Here is a 13,955-nt window from a genome sequence, read left to right on the forward strand (position 1 = left end):
GTGATAGGAAAAATGATTCCAGGTCAGAAGCATGTGAGAAATGCTGAGTTTAAAAAGAATCATTTCTGGGCACAATGTGATAGCCTAGTGGTTAAATCCTTGCCTTGCATCTGCCAGGTTCCCATATGGGCATTGGTTTACCTCCTGGCTGCTCCACTTCCCTTCCAGCTCCCTGCCTGTGGCCTGGGAAAGCAGTCGAGGATGGCCCAAAGCCTTGGGACCCTGCACATATGTGGGAGATCCAGAAGAAGTTCCTGGCTCCTGGCTTGGTATCAGCTCAGCTATAGCCAGTGCAGCCGCTTGAGGAATCAGCAGACAGAAGATCTTTCTCTATGTCTCTCCTCTCTGTGTATCTGCCTTTCAAATAAAAAATAAAATAAATCTTAAGAAAAAAAAAAAAGAATTGCTTCTACTGGTAGAGTCTTTGGCGCGTCTATGATGCTAACATCTGACGGCTTTGGGCAGCGTCAGGGGGTGCACAGTGCTTCCCAACCTTCTTGGCTGGTGAAGACGCGCTTTGTGAACATGCTTTGGGATCACTGTCCTTGTTTCCAGGACAAGGAGCTTGATCCCACAGGGGTTTGGCGACGTCCCCCCAAAAGCAGCAGCAGTGCTGAGAGCCACTGGGTCCCTTTCCATTGCACTACACCGCTGGTGGGTGTGCAGCTGACCAGTGCCTCCAAACCCTTCACAAGGAGCTTGACACCGCTGAGCCACAGAAATTCTGACCCCAAAGACTTTGAAACCCCCCCCCCGACCCCTGAACCCTTGTGTCACAATAACAGATCTCCAGGAGGCTGTCAGCTGCTCAGCAGCCATGAAATAAATGGGGTGGGGAAGGGTGAGGGGGAAGAAGCTCGCGGGAATGCTTTAGGATGCTTAAAAGAAAAATGGATTTATGTCGAGGATAATTCCTGGAACAGATGTGAAATCAAATACTTCATCTCCCGATGCTGCCCCCGCTCTCTGAAAGGGAAATGAAACAGCAGGATTAGCCTGCTCTCCATCGGATCAGGCTTTGTGCCTTGAAAAATCCCATGACCAGGTCAGCTTCTATTTGCTGCTGCTCCCCTTTCTATGGCAACTGAGGGGAGAAGTGGCTTCCAGGGTGCTGGGCAGCCGCTGGGCCCGAGGATGGCACGGCAGGTTCCCAGGCTCGCAGCTGGAAGCCTCTGTCCACCCCTACCAAGGGGCATCGTGAACACTCTAGAACACACATAGCTCCCTCTAGACCAGATGGAGAAGTCAGAAACAGGTCAGTTCTAGGATTCCCTAAGAGTGCTGACAGACTGAAAAGTGACTCGTGCCTTTTATCTTTTATTTGTTTTGCTATAAAAGCCGGAGTGTGGGAAAGAGATGGATGGATTGGAAATAAAATTGAGGAATCTTGGCCAGTGACAGAGCAAAGCAGAAGTACACCTTTGTGCACACATGTGTATATACACGCATGAGCACACACACATATATACATAGGAGTGTAGACTGAGCACACAACATAGACATATGTGAGCTGATTGCACATACACACATGGTGATATACATGAGCATACTCACACATACATATGCATATATATAAGAACACACATACATATGTACATAGGGATCTATAGGAGTGCATGCATACATACAAAGAGATGGGTATACATGAGAACACACACTTGTACACAGTGATACATACCAGTATACTTATATGCATTTCTACATGAGCACACACAAGTCACACACACACACACACACACAGAGCCATCCCTCAGGTCCCTGTGGGGACTATGTCCAGGATCTCCAGCACACATCCAAACCCAAGGATGCTCAAGTCCCATATGTAGAAGGCTGCATTTACACATCACCTATGCAATTCTCAATTTGCTTCAATCTCTAGGTTAGTCATCAATGCCAACACCATCCAAATGCCATGGAAATAGTTGTTACACTGCATTGTTTAGAGAATAACGAGAAAAAGTTTGCATTCTTGTTACAAGCATATTTTTTGAAATGCCTTCGATCAGTGGTGGGTTGAACGCAGGCATGCAGGACCCCTGGGCAGTAAGGGCCACCTGTACATAGTTTTTCATTCATCACAAGGCTAGCTACGCCATGATTTAACGCCTCATGTACCACCGCAAAAAACCCTTTGGGAACTGGAGGCTCCTCACTGTCTTTGCCTGGTAACAAAAAGCTGCACTCCCTCCAATCCTGGCAGCCAGCAGCCGTTAGCTGCTTTGTCGGCCAGGCTTGATTGGCAAGGCTCAACCCAGAGACGATCTCTGGACCTCCTCTCCAAGGCAGTCCCAGCCAGCCATGGGCTGGGTTACTTGAGGTATCTCTAAGGGTCACCTTTCAAAGTACAAACCACTTGTTCTGTCACATCACCATCAGGCAGCAGGATGGTGTCGAAGGAAGGGTGCCCGGGAACAGCAGAATTAAAGGGATTAACAGTGGCACAGCAGCACAGCGAGCCCCACTCGCAGCTGCTCTTTCGTGGATTTGGAGCACGAGCGGAAGCTTATGGCTCTGAAACTGTAGTCAAGGTCCTTCTTGTTCTGTGCTGACTAAAGCTTCAGAAATGCCCCGGAGCCCGACACCTTTCCAAACAGGGAAGAGGCAGGCGAGGCCTGGCCTGGGGACAGCTGCTCTCCCTAGGCACACCAGGGGCAAAAGCTGCGCCCAGACATCTTCCCGCCTGGGAACTGCCAGCACACCTAGCACAAAGGTCGTCACCAAATAGCTGTGGAATGCATGAACAGGAAGTACTGACTATTTATGCAAGAATTTGGCTAAGAAGTAAATATAATCGGACTGCTTACATTGACATTTCTTGTTTTGCTTGCTATTCTCCAAATATTAACTTCTTAAGGTTTACTGATACATGTGTATGCATGAAGTTCAAATATTTTTGCACAAAAATAAACATTTTAAATTCCATCTTCTGTGATTTTGTGTGTGTGTGTGTGTATGCCCTGTAGCTGACATCTTAATAAAATACACTCATTAGAGATGTTCATTTGGGCAGGCAAACATGGCTTAATGGTTATGGTACCTGCACACTATGTCACAGTGCCTGGGGTTTGCTTACCAACTCTGGTCCCTGACTCTGGCTTTCTGCTAAGACAGACACTGGGCGCCAATGGTGTCGCCCAAGCAGCTAGGTTCCTGCTACTCACCCAGGAGACTGGGAGTTTCTGGACCCTGGTTTTAGCCTGGCCCAACTCTGACCTACTGCAGGAATTTGAGGAGTGAACCACTGGGTGGGGGAGCAAGTGCTCACTTGCTCTCTCTCCCTGCTTTTTTTTTTTTTTAAGCATATAATTCAGTGGTTTCAATTGTATTCACAAGTGTTGTGCAATCACCGCCACAGTCTCATTTTAAAACATCTTCATTACACCAATTTGAGCCACCAACTCCACTGGGAGTCACGTCCCACCTTCCTTCCCCTGACCCCAGCCAGGGGCAATAGCTAAACCACTTTCTGATTTGATGGACTGACTCATGGTGGACCTCCCCCCTAAAATACACTATGTGGCTTCCTGTAACCAACTACATTCATCTTTCTTTATTTTTTTATATTTAGTTATTTTTATCGGGAAGGCAGATCGCATTTACAGAGAGAAGAGATAGAAAGATCTTCCATCTACTGGTTCACTCTCCAAATGGTCACAATGGCTGGCACTGAGCCAACCCACGCCAGGAGCCAAAGGCGCCTCCCACATCTCCCACATGCATGCAGGGTCCCAAGGCTTTGGCTCATCCTCTACTGCTTTCCCAGGCAACAAGCAGGCAGGTGGAAGGGAAGCAAAGCAGCTGGAGCATGAACTGGTGCTCAAATGGGATCCCGGTGCGTGCAAGGTGAGGATTTATCCATTAAGCCATCATGCCAGGCTCAGTGTGATGCTTTTAAGGTCCACGCGTGTTGCAGCCTGTGTAAGTGGCTCATTCTTTCTCATGGCTTGAAAAGCACACACTGTGTTTTGTTTCCTCATCATATGAGAGACCTGTTTCCATATTTTGGCGATTATGAGTAATGCTGCTATGAACATTCATATCCAAACATTTATGTGAACATATGTTTTCCATTTCTTTTGGATATACACTTTGGAGTGGAATTGCTGGGTCATATGGTAACTCTGTGTCTAACAGTTGGAGGAACTGCCAGCTTACTTTCCAAAGCAGCCACACCATTTTACATTCCCAGTGGCTGTATAGAAATCCAATTTCTTTACATCCTCATCTGAACTTGTTATTACTTTTTCTTTTGGTTATAGCCATTCTCATGAGGACAAAGTGGTATCTGGTCGTAGCTTACATTTACATTTCTCTGACGAGTAACAATACACCTTTTCCTGTGCTTACTTGCTATTTACCTATCTGCTTTACAGAAATGTCTTTTGAAACGGATTGCTCATTTACACAATTAGGTTGCTGGAGCAGATGTGTGATGCAGTGGCTGAAGTTACTGCCTGGATTAGCCTGCATCCCATATCAGAGTGCATGGTTAAAGGCCTGCCTATTCTGCTTGCAACCCAACATTCTGCTAATGCACACCTTAGGAGACTCTAGACGATGGCTCAAAAGCAACTGGGTCTCTGACAGCCACTTGGGATATGTGGATTGAGTTCCAGGCTCTTGGCTTCAATCCAGCCCACCTCAGGGCATTTGTGGAGTGAACTAGCAGATGGAGGATCTGTGAGTATGTGTCCAACTTTCACAATAAAATGAAAAATCTAAATATTTTTAAAAATTTCGGATAGTCTTTTTATTGCTGCACTGTTTATATTCTGGATACAAGCCCCTTGTCACATATGAGAGTACTTTAAAATAAATATACAAGAACAGAATTAAGAGATAATTTTGTTTAGGAACAAACACTTTTTGAAGTCCATGCATAGTTTTTCCATATGCACTTTCCATGAACGCTTTAATTGTTAAAAAATTGACTTAAAAAAAACTAAAAAATTGACTTAAGAGGAGAGTGAGGAAATCTGTGCTCTGATATTCTGGGAGCTGGGAAGTAAATCTAAACCTCTCATTTGGGTGTAAACCCTGATTATGTGTGTTACCACTGCCATCTCCCTGGACCTGTGCTGCCAGCAAGCTGCAGTCGAGGGCCAGGATCTGGAGTGTTGGACCCAAGCACTGGGATGCAGGATGTGGCAGTCTTAGCTGCCAGATCTCCAGGAACCTTTTAAAGCACCCTGTATGTGATCTGCAAATGTTTCCTGCCCTTCTGTGGACTTTTATCTCCTGCTGAAGGGTGCCTTTTGATGCAAAGAATTTCAAAGGCCAAACTATTTTCTTGTTGTTTATATTCTTTGGTGTCCCATTTAGGAAATCACTGCCTAACCTAAGAACATGCAGATGCATTTCTATATGCTCTAGGAATTCTATAGCGTTAGCCTTTCCACTTGAGCCTTCTATCGCATTGGAGATAATTTTTGTGACGAGTGTGGGATAGGAGTCTGACTTCATCCCTTTGTGGAAGGCAAACAAATCATCCTGGTGCCATTTGTTGAAACAAACTATTCTTTTCCCCACTGAACAGTCTTGGCACTCTTGTTGAAAATCAATTGGCCATAGATGTATGGGCTTATTTCTGGATGCTTAATTCTATTCTGTTCATCTATCCCAGGCCACGCTGTCTTGATTACTGGGGCTCTGTATTCACGATTAGTTTTAAATCCTGTTTAAAATTCTCTGACTCAATACTGCTGAGTAAACTTCTGGTTTGGATTATCCATGCTACCAGGCCGTGGTCCCATTCTTTTTGGTAGGAGAATCGCAGCAAAGACCTAAGCACAAGGAAGCTTTTCTTTACATGAAACTCGGGTCAGTAAGAACCTCTTAGCTTTTAAAGCAGTTCCACCGTGAGCAAAATCTCAAAGAGGACGTACGTGAGCAGAATGCAGTGTGGTTAGTAAGGTTAAATTTATAAGACTATGCTAATCTGCATAAAATGAGAGAACACAATAGCCACTGGTGTGCAGCAGGATTATTCAGAGCAAGGAGTAGGTCGCTGATGTGAGTGGATGTGGCAGGTGTATGTAGAGCACAGCTATCACTTGCGTTAATAGCAGTCTCTGTTTCTCTAAGGCCGAAGTGGAGACTAGATGCCGCTGGACATGTGCATCTATTGTGTGTGTAATGCGCCCAGCATGAAGGTTGCTGTCACAGCAGTCTCCCCACGCCAGGTCTCTTCCCCTGGTCTGGAGAAGTGTTCTGACCCCTTGTTTGCCCCAGTCCTGGCTCCTGCTGCATGATATTTGCTCCTCTTTAAGGATGATGGTGAAGATGATCTCAGCATACAATGCAATGTTTGAGTTATTCATCTTAAGACTTGATCTTCTGAGGTTAGACATTTTACTTGAAGGCAAAACAGCAGGAACAGAAGTGTTCCCCAGGAATGTCTGCATGTATCCTTTTCTCTAGTGTCTACCTTACAACATAACAGAGTGTTTGGGGGTAATGCTAGGGACTCAACAAGCATACACAATGTAATCCTTCCCACCAATGAATTCATGGTACTACTGAAGAGACACGGGCATCCAGAAGTGCACAGCAATATAAGGTGACAAAGCCCAAGGGAGTGTCACACTTTGTGGTATCAAATTTTAGCCTTGAGATTTATAAAATGATAAGATAAATGTAATGATGTGAGCATGAGTTAGGATTATTGGAGGAGGTAAAACTTCCCTGGACCCCCATAGGATTGGAATGCTTTGCATATGTAGAAACATTATTTATTCCAAATGCCGAACAAAAGCAGAACTATGAAAACCCACTCACTCATCAGCTACTAGGGGCATGACTCTGGGCTAGGCACTGGGATCTCAGAGCTGAGTTGCCCCTGATGCTGCATTCCAGGGATTTCCAACCCCAATGAAGGAAGTGTCAGGTGCTCCACAGAGACACTGGGGTGCTGTCAACGTCACAGAGTGGGACAGCATCTCAGCCAGATTGGGGGCAGGGAGAAAGGAGGAGCTGCAGGAGACGAAATGAGCTGTGGGCTCCTGGGACTTAGCCGCACAGGGCAAGAGGTGGGAGAGGGTGCCTAGACAGTGGCAGTTGTGTGGGTGAACCCCCCAAAAGGCAACAAATAGGCTCTGTGGCGGTGGGGGAAGTAGGTTGTCTAGTATCTGGTTTTCACAAGACGCCACATCCACCACCTACCTCTGATGCACCTTCTAACAGCAAGATGAAAAGTCCACGAACCCAGGCCTGCGCCTAGCAGCACAACTAGTTCTTATCAAGCAATCAGATGAGAGAAAGTTCTATTTTAGAGGACAGTCTAAGACACACATGAGTCATGCAGTCCCCTAAATCATCATTATCTTACCCTTGGATTATGAACACGGTGAGGAGACTGAAGCTCTACGGGTTGCATTCCCGCACAACGTGGTCTTCTGGTCTTCGTGTCACCTCTGGCTTACTCGGAGGCCCAGCCTACAGGGAGCCATGTGAGACGCTCTGCTGTGTTAGCCTGCGGAGGGCACTACTGTGTCTTTCAGTGTCCTCTAGAGATAAGGTATGCAAAAATATTTCCCTTAGAATAAGGACCAGGAAAAACTTTGATCTTGGATTTTCTTCCAGATATTTAAAAAATATTTTGTTTATTTACTTGAAGGGGAGAGTTACAGGATGAGAGAGAGAAAGAAAGAGAGAGAAAGAAAGAGAGAGCGAGCATCTATTTGCTGGTTTGCTCTAAATGGCTGCAATGGCTGTGGCTGGGCCAGTGCCAGGCTGAAGCCATGAGTTCCAGCTGGGTCTCCCACCTGGTGGTGGCAGAGGGGCCCAAGTACTTGGCCATCTTTCAGTTATTCCAGGCCAATCAACAAGGAGTTGGACTGTAAGAGAAGCAGTCATGTATATATTATTTGAAGGCATGAGAGTATTTGTGTGTGTGTTTGTGTGTGTGTATTTTAATTTGAGAGACAGAAATTCAAGTCAAATGTTCCCTATGGGTGGCAAGAATCCCATCAAAAAAAAGTTTTACGATGTATTTTATTTCTCTGAAAGGGAGAGTTACAGTTAGAGAGAGAGTTGGTGGGGGGGGGGAAGGAGTCTCCCATCCACTGGTTCATTCCCCAAAGGGCCACAATGCCGAGGCTGGAGCAGGCCAAAGCCAAGAGCCAGGAGATTCTTCCGGGTCTCCCACATGCGTGCAGGGGTCCAAACTCTCGGGTTGTCTTTCACTGCATTCCCAGGTATATTAGCAGGGAACAAAGATCAATCAGCATCCATACGGGATGTCAGTGCTGCAGGCAGCAGCTCCACAGCATCAGCATCAGCTGCAGACCAAACCCACTGAGCCATCACTCCTGCCTCCTAGGGTTTGCATTAGCAGGAAGCCCACAGAGGGGGTGGCAGCAGCTGTGGTACAGTGAGTTTAGCTGCTACGTGCGACCCCAGCATCCCATATAGGGGCTAGCTGAATCCTGAATCCTTTGCTTCTGATCCAGCTTCCTGCTAATGTGCCTGGGAAAGCAGTGGAATGTGACCCAAGTGTCACCCATGTGGGAAACCTGATGAAGTTCATGGCTCCAGGCTTTGACCAGGCCCACCCTTGGCTGTTGTGGCCATCTGGAGAAGTGAACCAGCAGATGGAAGATCTCTGATATTTCTCTCCTATGGTATTCTGCCTTTGGGATAAATAAATAAGCCTTAAAGCAGGACAAAAGCAAGTTTGGCTGGGGCCAGGACGCGAACACCTTAACTGGTATCTGAACCACGAGGTGAGAGGCCTACCTCTGTCCTTCCACTGTAAACATCTTACCTTGTTTTTCCTGATTTTCCCTTATTTGTTTATTTATTACTATTTTATTTTATTGCAAGTAGTTTTATAGTTTAAGTCACTTAAGCTACAGATAAAGTCTTTGCTACTCCTGCCCAGCTTTAAAACTGTCTGAGGAATACTGCCAGAAATACCTAGGTTGGCAACTTTGTACACAAACTCATGCTACCTTCCTGCCATACCAGCTGCCCACAGGATGCTCTATCCTCTGCGGTGGCATCTTGTTGGATGAATGCACCAGGAGTAGTGCTGATAATGCCTTCGAAAGCAGGACACAGAGGAGCAATCAAACGAAGAGATTGGCACGGCAGAGCTGCCAACCTGGATGATGAGATGGAAGGCAGCTTCTGGGGGCCGAGCAGGCAACCTGAGGGTCAGAGGGATGGAGCCACAGGACTGCTGTCTGGCCCGCAGAGCTGCTCATTATCCCAAATAAGGTTGCAAATTTGCCTGAGGTCTGGCCCCTGAGACTCTTCCTCCCCCGTGTTTATGCACACAATTGTCCCTTAACGGAGGTAAATTGAGGGTGTCTCTCTTCGTGATCAGCCAGGCTATTGTGGACAACTCAAGCCCCCTGCAGAAAGAGGCGGGCAAGTGTATGGCCACTTGCACAATGGGACTTCTCTGGAGAGGGGTGGAGGAGGAGGATGTCAGAGCAAAAGGCCTGAGAGGCATCGAATTCATTGCCTAACACAATTTGCAGCTTAGACATAATTAAAACGCACAGAATAAAAATCCCCAACTCTTATAAAATTCCAAAATGTCTTCCTTTGGACTTTGCACGTGTCTTCATTTCCCTGGGAGGTACAATGGAAGTGAATGGGAGCAGGGGGCGGGGGAACCCTCAAGCACCCCAACAGACACAAAAGGATGATTCTTCCATCTGATACCAACAAACAACCTCTACTGGGCTTCTTCCTTCCCACGGTCATCTGACTTGCAGGTTGATTTTTCAACCTGGATCCTCACTGTATCCTTGAGGCCCTGGCTACATCTTACTGATGAAGCTTAAGACTACTTCATACATTCAAGTTAGCACCAGACAACTGGATACACTGGAGATTTATGGTGCCCACTGCAGATACTCACATGTTCAAAAGATTACAGTAGAGATGTGGAAGATACCACTGCCATGATGTTATTAGGGGTGCTCCTCCTAAGAATCTTGTTCTGCAGAACCATTTCCAAGAGAATAAAGGGTAAATATCCAGGCCAATCATGCCAACAGGCAAGATGCCGTTTGAGCTCTGCAGCTGCACACCTACACTCTTTGGGGCCTGGCTCAAGCCCTACCCATCAGACAAGCAGAGTTGTAAATATTTCCATGTGCAAAGCTTGCTTTTTTTTTTTTTCCCCAAAGACAGGCATGGCATGGCATGCCATTTTCTTTCTTTAGAACTTTCGGGGGCAATTATGTCCCGAGGACAGAAGGATGGTCAAGCAAAGGCATGTGGCTGTAACAAGCACCCCATTGAAGCTAGAGGCAAGGTGTGTGGGTAACCACAGAACACAGAGTGACAACCGGGTGTGCTGTGGATGGAGACTCCCAGGGGAAGGCAATGGTATGCTGGCTACTTGCCGGTTCAGGACGACAAGAACAGACTGGCTCTTCTTCCGCTGAAAGGGAATGGGTGTTAATTGTAGGACCACACAACTTTGTTACAAGATGCAGTGGTAGGCAGGACTCTTAGCAGCCCAGGGTGCCAGGTATTTTTTCTACCCCCTCAAGGAGATGTGTTTGCTTCTATAACAGAAGTGTAATTGGAGAAAGGGGCCACTGTGCTTCCCTTGTCTCTTTCAAACAAAGTAGCAATTGTTAGCAGTTAAAGCATCACTATTTCTCTCCTGGGATTTTGCCAGCTCAGCAAGAGACAAATATCAATTTTCAGATGTTATCCTCGTTGGTAGCCTATTTCTTAATCCATTGCAGAAACAGAGCTCCCTGGAGTACTTGAAGGCAGATGAACCCCCTTTGAGTGGGTTTGTAAACGTACATCTCCAACCCCTTGAAAGACAGGTTGTCATTTTCCTGACTTCAAACCAGGTTGTTGGGCTACACTTTTGAGTTTCGTCTCTAAAGACAGAGATATTTATGAAATGAAATGCAATTAAAACTAAAGGCCTGGGGCACATGACAGCGTGAAGAGTTCATGGCCTCCAGCCAGGCAATTCTGCCCCGTGGAGGGAATCCACGTCCTTGTGTGGCTGCAGTGGGATGGAGTCCAGCAAAGCTTGGCCAGCTGGGCTGTCACTCATGGAAGACGGTCTGTACCGCAGTGCTAGGATCAGCTGTTCAGAAGTGAAGTGGGTGACATGCACCTGACTCATCTTCGTCCCTACTTCCTGATGCTTGTTCTAAGCCTGCTTGCATTGACTAGGACGTGGTCAAGTCTGCGGGGCTGTGTGGGGAGGAGGAATGGGGCTTGAGAGAGAGAGAGAGAGAATGAAGGGCACAGGGAGAGCATCAGGTCAGGTGGGGCAGAGCGCGGGTGTGAACGAGAGCCGTGGCAAGGCATGGTTGGCTGCTGTGGATCCCTGCTTGTGCTCTGAGCTGCCAGGTAGCTGAGCCCGGGGGGGATGTTAGGCAGGGGAGATTCTGGCTTGCTGTGTGTGTAACATAAGGAGATGATTCAGGCTATTTGGACTCTGGATTTGGCTGGTATATGCAACGAAAGGTTCGCGCTGGGCAAGTCATCATCCCCTCTAAGAGTTAACTAGATAGTCTCTCCCCACTGCCCGAAAGGCCCCCAAATACAAGAACATTCAGAATACCAAAACTGGGCCTGGTGCAATAATAGTCTAGTGGCTAAAGTCCTCACTGCTGGGATCCCATACGGGCATCAGTTCACAACCTGCTGCTCCACTCCCTATCCAGCTCCCTGCCTGTGGCTTGGGAAAGCAGTCAAGGATGGCACAGAGCCTTGGGAAGCTGTACCGCGTGGCAGACCTGGAAGAATCAGTGCAGCTCTGGCCACTGCGGCCACTTGGGGAGTGAACCAGCGGATAGAAGATCTTTCTGTCTCTCCTCTCTGTATATCTGACTTCACAATAAAAATAAATAAATCTTAAAAAAAGAAACGACCACAAAAACTAAAACCCCCTGGATAATGTAGCCATGCATACTATTATGTGTGTGAATACACACACACACACACACACACACAGAGGTATTATTAATTACCTATTTAATATGACACAGACACTAAACACGTAAGTACAGCAAACAAGATAATTCTGTATCTAAAGATGCTATTTGCTGGGGCAGCATAGAGGGGTCTGAGATAGGCTGTGGCTCCTGATGCCCTTAGGTGTGGCGCCCTGGGGTCTCTGCTAAGGATATTTGCTGTTTTCATATTCCCGGTCATCTCCCTTTAGCTGATGTCCTCCCCAGATCCACACACGAAGGCTCTGGAGTTGTCACAGATGGTGATGACACTCACTGTGACTGAAGGGACTTCAGTGTCCACACCGCATTCACAGTGACAACGAAGCAGGAGTATGGGTGCCAAGCTGTGGACTGGAGGGTTCTGCCGCCTCACTGGGTGAGCTGCCTTATTCCCTGGCTCCAGATGGGCAGCCCACTGCCACCGGCTGTCGGCCAGGCTCCTGGGCAGTGATCCTGAGCCATGGGTGTGGGGAGCCGGGGGGAGAAGGGAGGAATGGCGAGATCTTTCTACCCTCCCAACCCCCATCCTGACCTGCTGTGTGTTTCGCTAACCACACATATGTGGCTCACTGCCACGTCGAGAGACTGGTGAGCTCAGGGTGTGACCAAGACTGCAAAGCTGGGGGCAGAGCCCTGGTCCTGGGCATCTCTGCTATGGCTCCTACTGTGCCACTGGATGCTGGGATCCAGGCTGGACAGCAAGGGAAACTAGGGAAAGTGCTAGGGCCACGTCTCACAGTCCCAGGAACAGGTGGATGGGAGTGTTTGTTGGCAGCCCAGCCATTTGGTTTGGAGCTTCATGTCACATTCGCTGCTGGTCTCCTGGGGGAAACCGTGATCTTCCCACCCCAGGGCTCCTCAAGGCCAGTCCAGGCAGTGCGGTATCAGCATTTTAAACGACCACGGGACTGGTGTCGCCAATAGAACTCAGGCTGTTTTCAATGTCTCACTACATCTTGGTAGATGAGCAAGCCATGGATTTGGTGTTCCTTTCTCTATTCTCATTCCTTTCTGGAAAAGGCTTAGATGGCCGGGGAAAAGATATTTGAAGCATTCTGATCCAATGTAAATGAATCCTGTGGTGGGTAAATAATTCCCCTCTCTCCTGGGGTATTTGGATGAATAATGCTTCTCTAATAAGTTTCTAAACATTACCCTAGAGGTAAGAAGAATATTAAGATCATAGCAGGTGTGCCATTCATGATTTGGCTGGGGAGGGGGGGAAGAAGCATTGTCAAAGCCTCAAGGTTTCACAGAATTTTCTGGAAAGTTTTGGAGGCCACAGCTGGGAACAAAATGCTAAGGGCAGCATTGGTAAAGGATGGTTGCAACTGCCCAAGGTCAAGTCTGGCCACTCGTTCAGCACAAGCAGGCATGGTACAGAATGGCTGATGGTTTGTTTGGTTGACAACTACAGCACGTGCTTATTGAAGGAACTCAACAAAAAAGCATGATTAAATCATCAGTCTCACCAAACTCAAAAAAGTTTGCTCCCTCTCAATCTCAATTTCTGAAACTCCAGTACACAAACAACCTCATGTTAATCTAAGCCTTTTCTTTTTAATACCCATTCTTTCCTAAGGCTATTGCCACATGACCTTAAAATATATTTTCCAATATATTCCGTTACACTTCACCCGTGACAACTCACTTAGGGCTTTAGTTTCTTTGATTTGGCTCAAATTCCCCATATTTTTTTTTAAAGATTTATTCATTTTATTACAGCCAGATATACACAGAGGAGGAGAGACAAGAGGAAGATCTTCCGTCCCCAAGCCGGGAACCTGGAACCTCTTCTGGGTCTCCCACGCGGGTGCAGGGTCCTAATGCATTGGGCTGTCCTCAACTGCTTTCCCAGGCCACAAGCAGGGAGCTGGATGGGAAGTGGAGCTGCCGGGATTAGAACCGGCGCCCATACAGGATCCCGGGGCTTTCAAGGCGAGGACTTGAGCCACTAGGCCACGCCGCCGGGCCCTAATTCCCCATATTTTTAAAACAAAAGCCTCT

The 13,955-nt window shown here is 47.2% G+C and overlaps 1 protein-coding gene across 9 annotated transcripts in view; it reads right to left on the minus strand.

The window, feature by feature from the left end:
* TTLL5 (tubulin tyrosine ligase like 5) overlaps positions 1–13,955 on the minus strand; it is a 216,119-nt gene that overhangs the window by 16,809 nt on the left and 185,355 nt on the right. For 8 of the 9 annotated variants that reach the window (XM_058655595.1, XM_058655600.1, XM_058655599.1 and 5 more), the window contains one exon: positions 10,232–10,399. The exons of the other annotated variant lie outside the window; for it this stretch is intronic. In XM_058655595.1, coding sequence (XP_058511578.1) covers positions 10,366–10,399 — 34 coding nt within the window. In that variant the 3' untranslated portion in view covers positions 10,232–10,365. Of the gene's footprint in view, positions 1–10,231; positions 10,400–13,955 lie in introns of those variants that run through there. 9 annotated transcript variants of the gene reach the window in all.

This window comes from Ochotona princeps, chromosome 26 (genome assembly GCF_030435755.1).
Source record: "Ochotona princeps isolate mOchPri1 chromosome 26, mOchPri1.hap1, whole genome shotgun sequence".
Lineage (NCBI taxonomy): Eukaryota > Metazoa > Chordata > Mammalia > Lagomorpha > Ochotonidae > Ochotona > Ochotona princeps.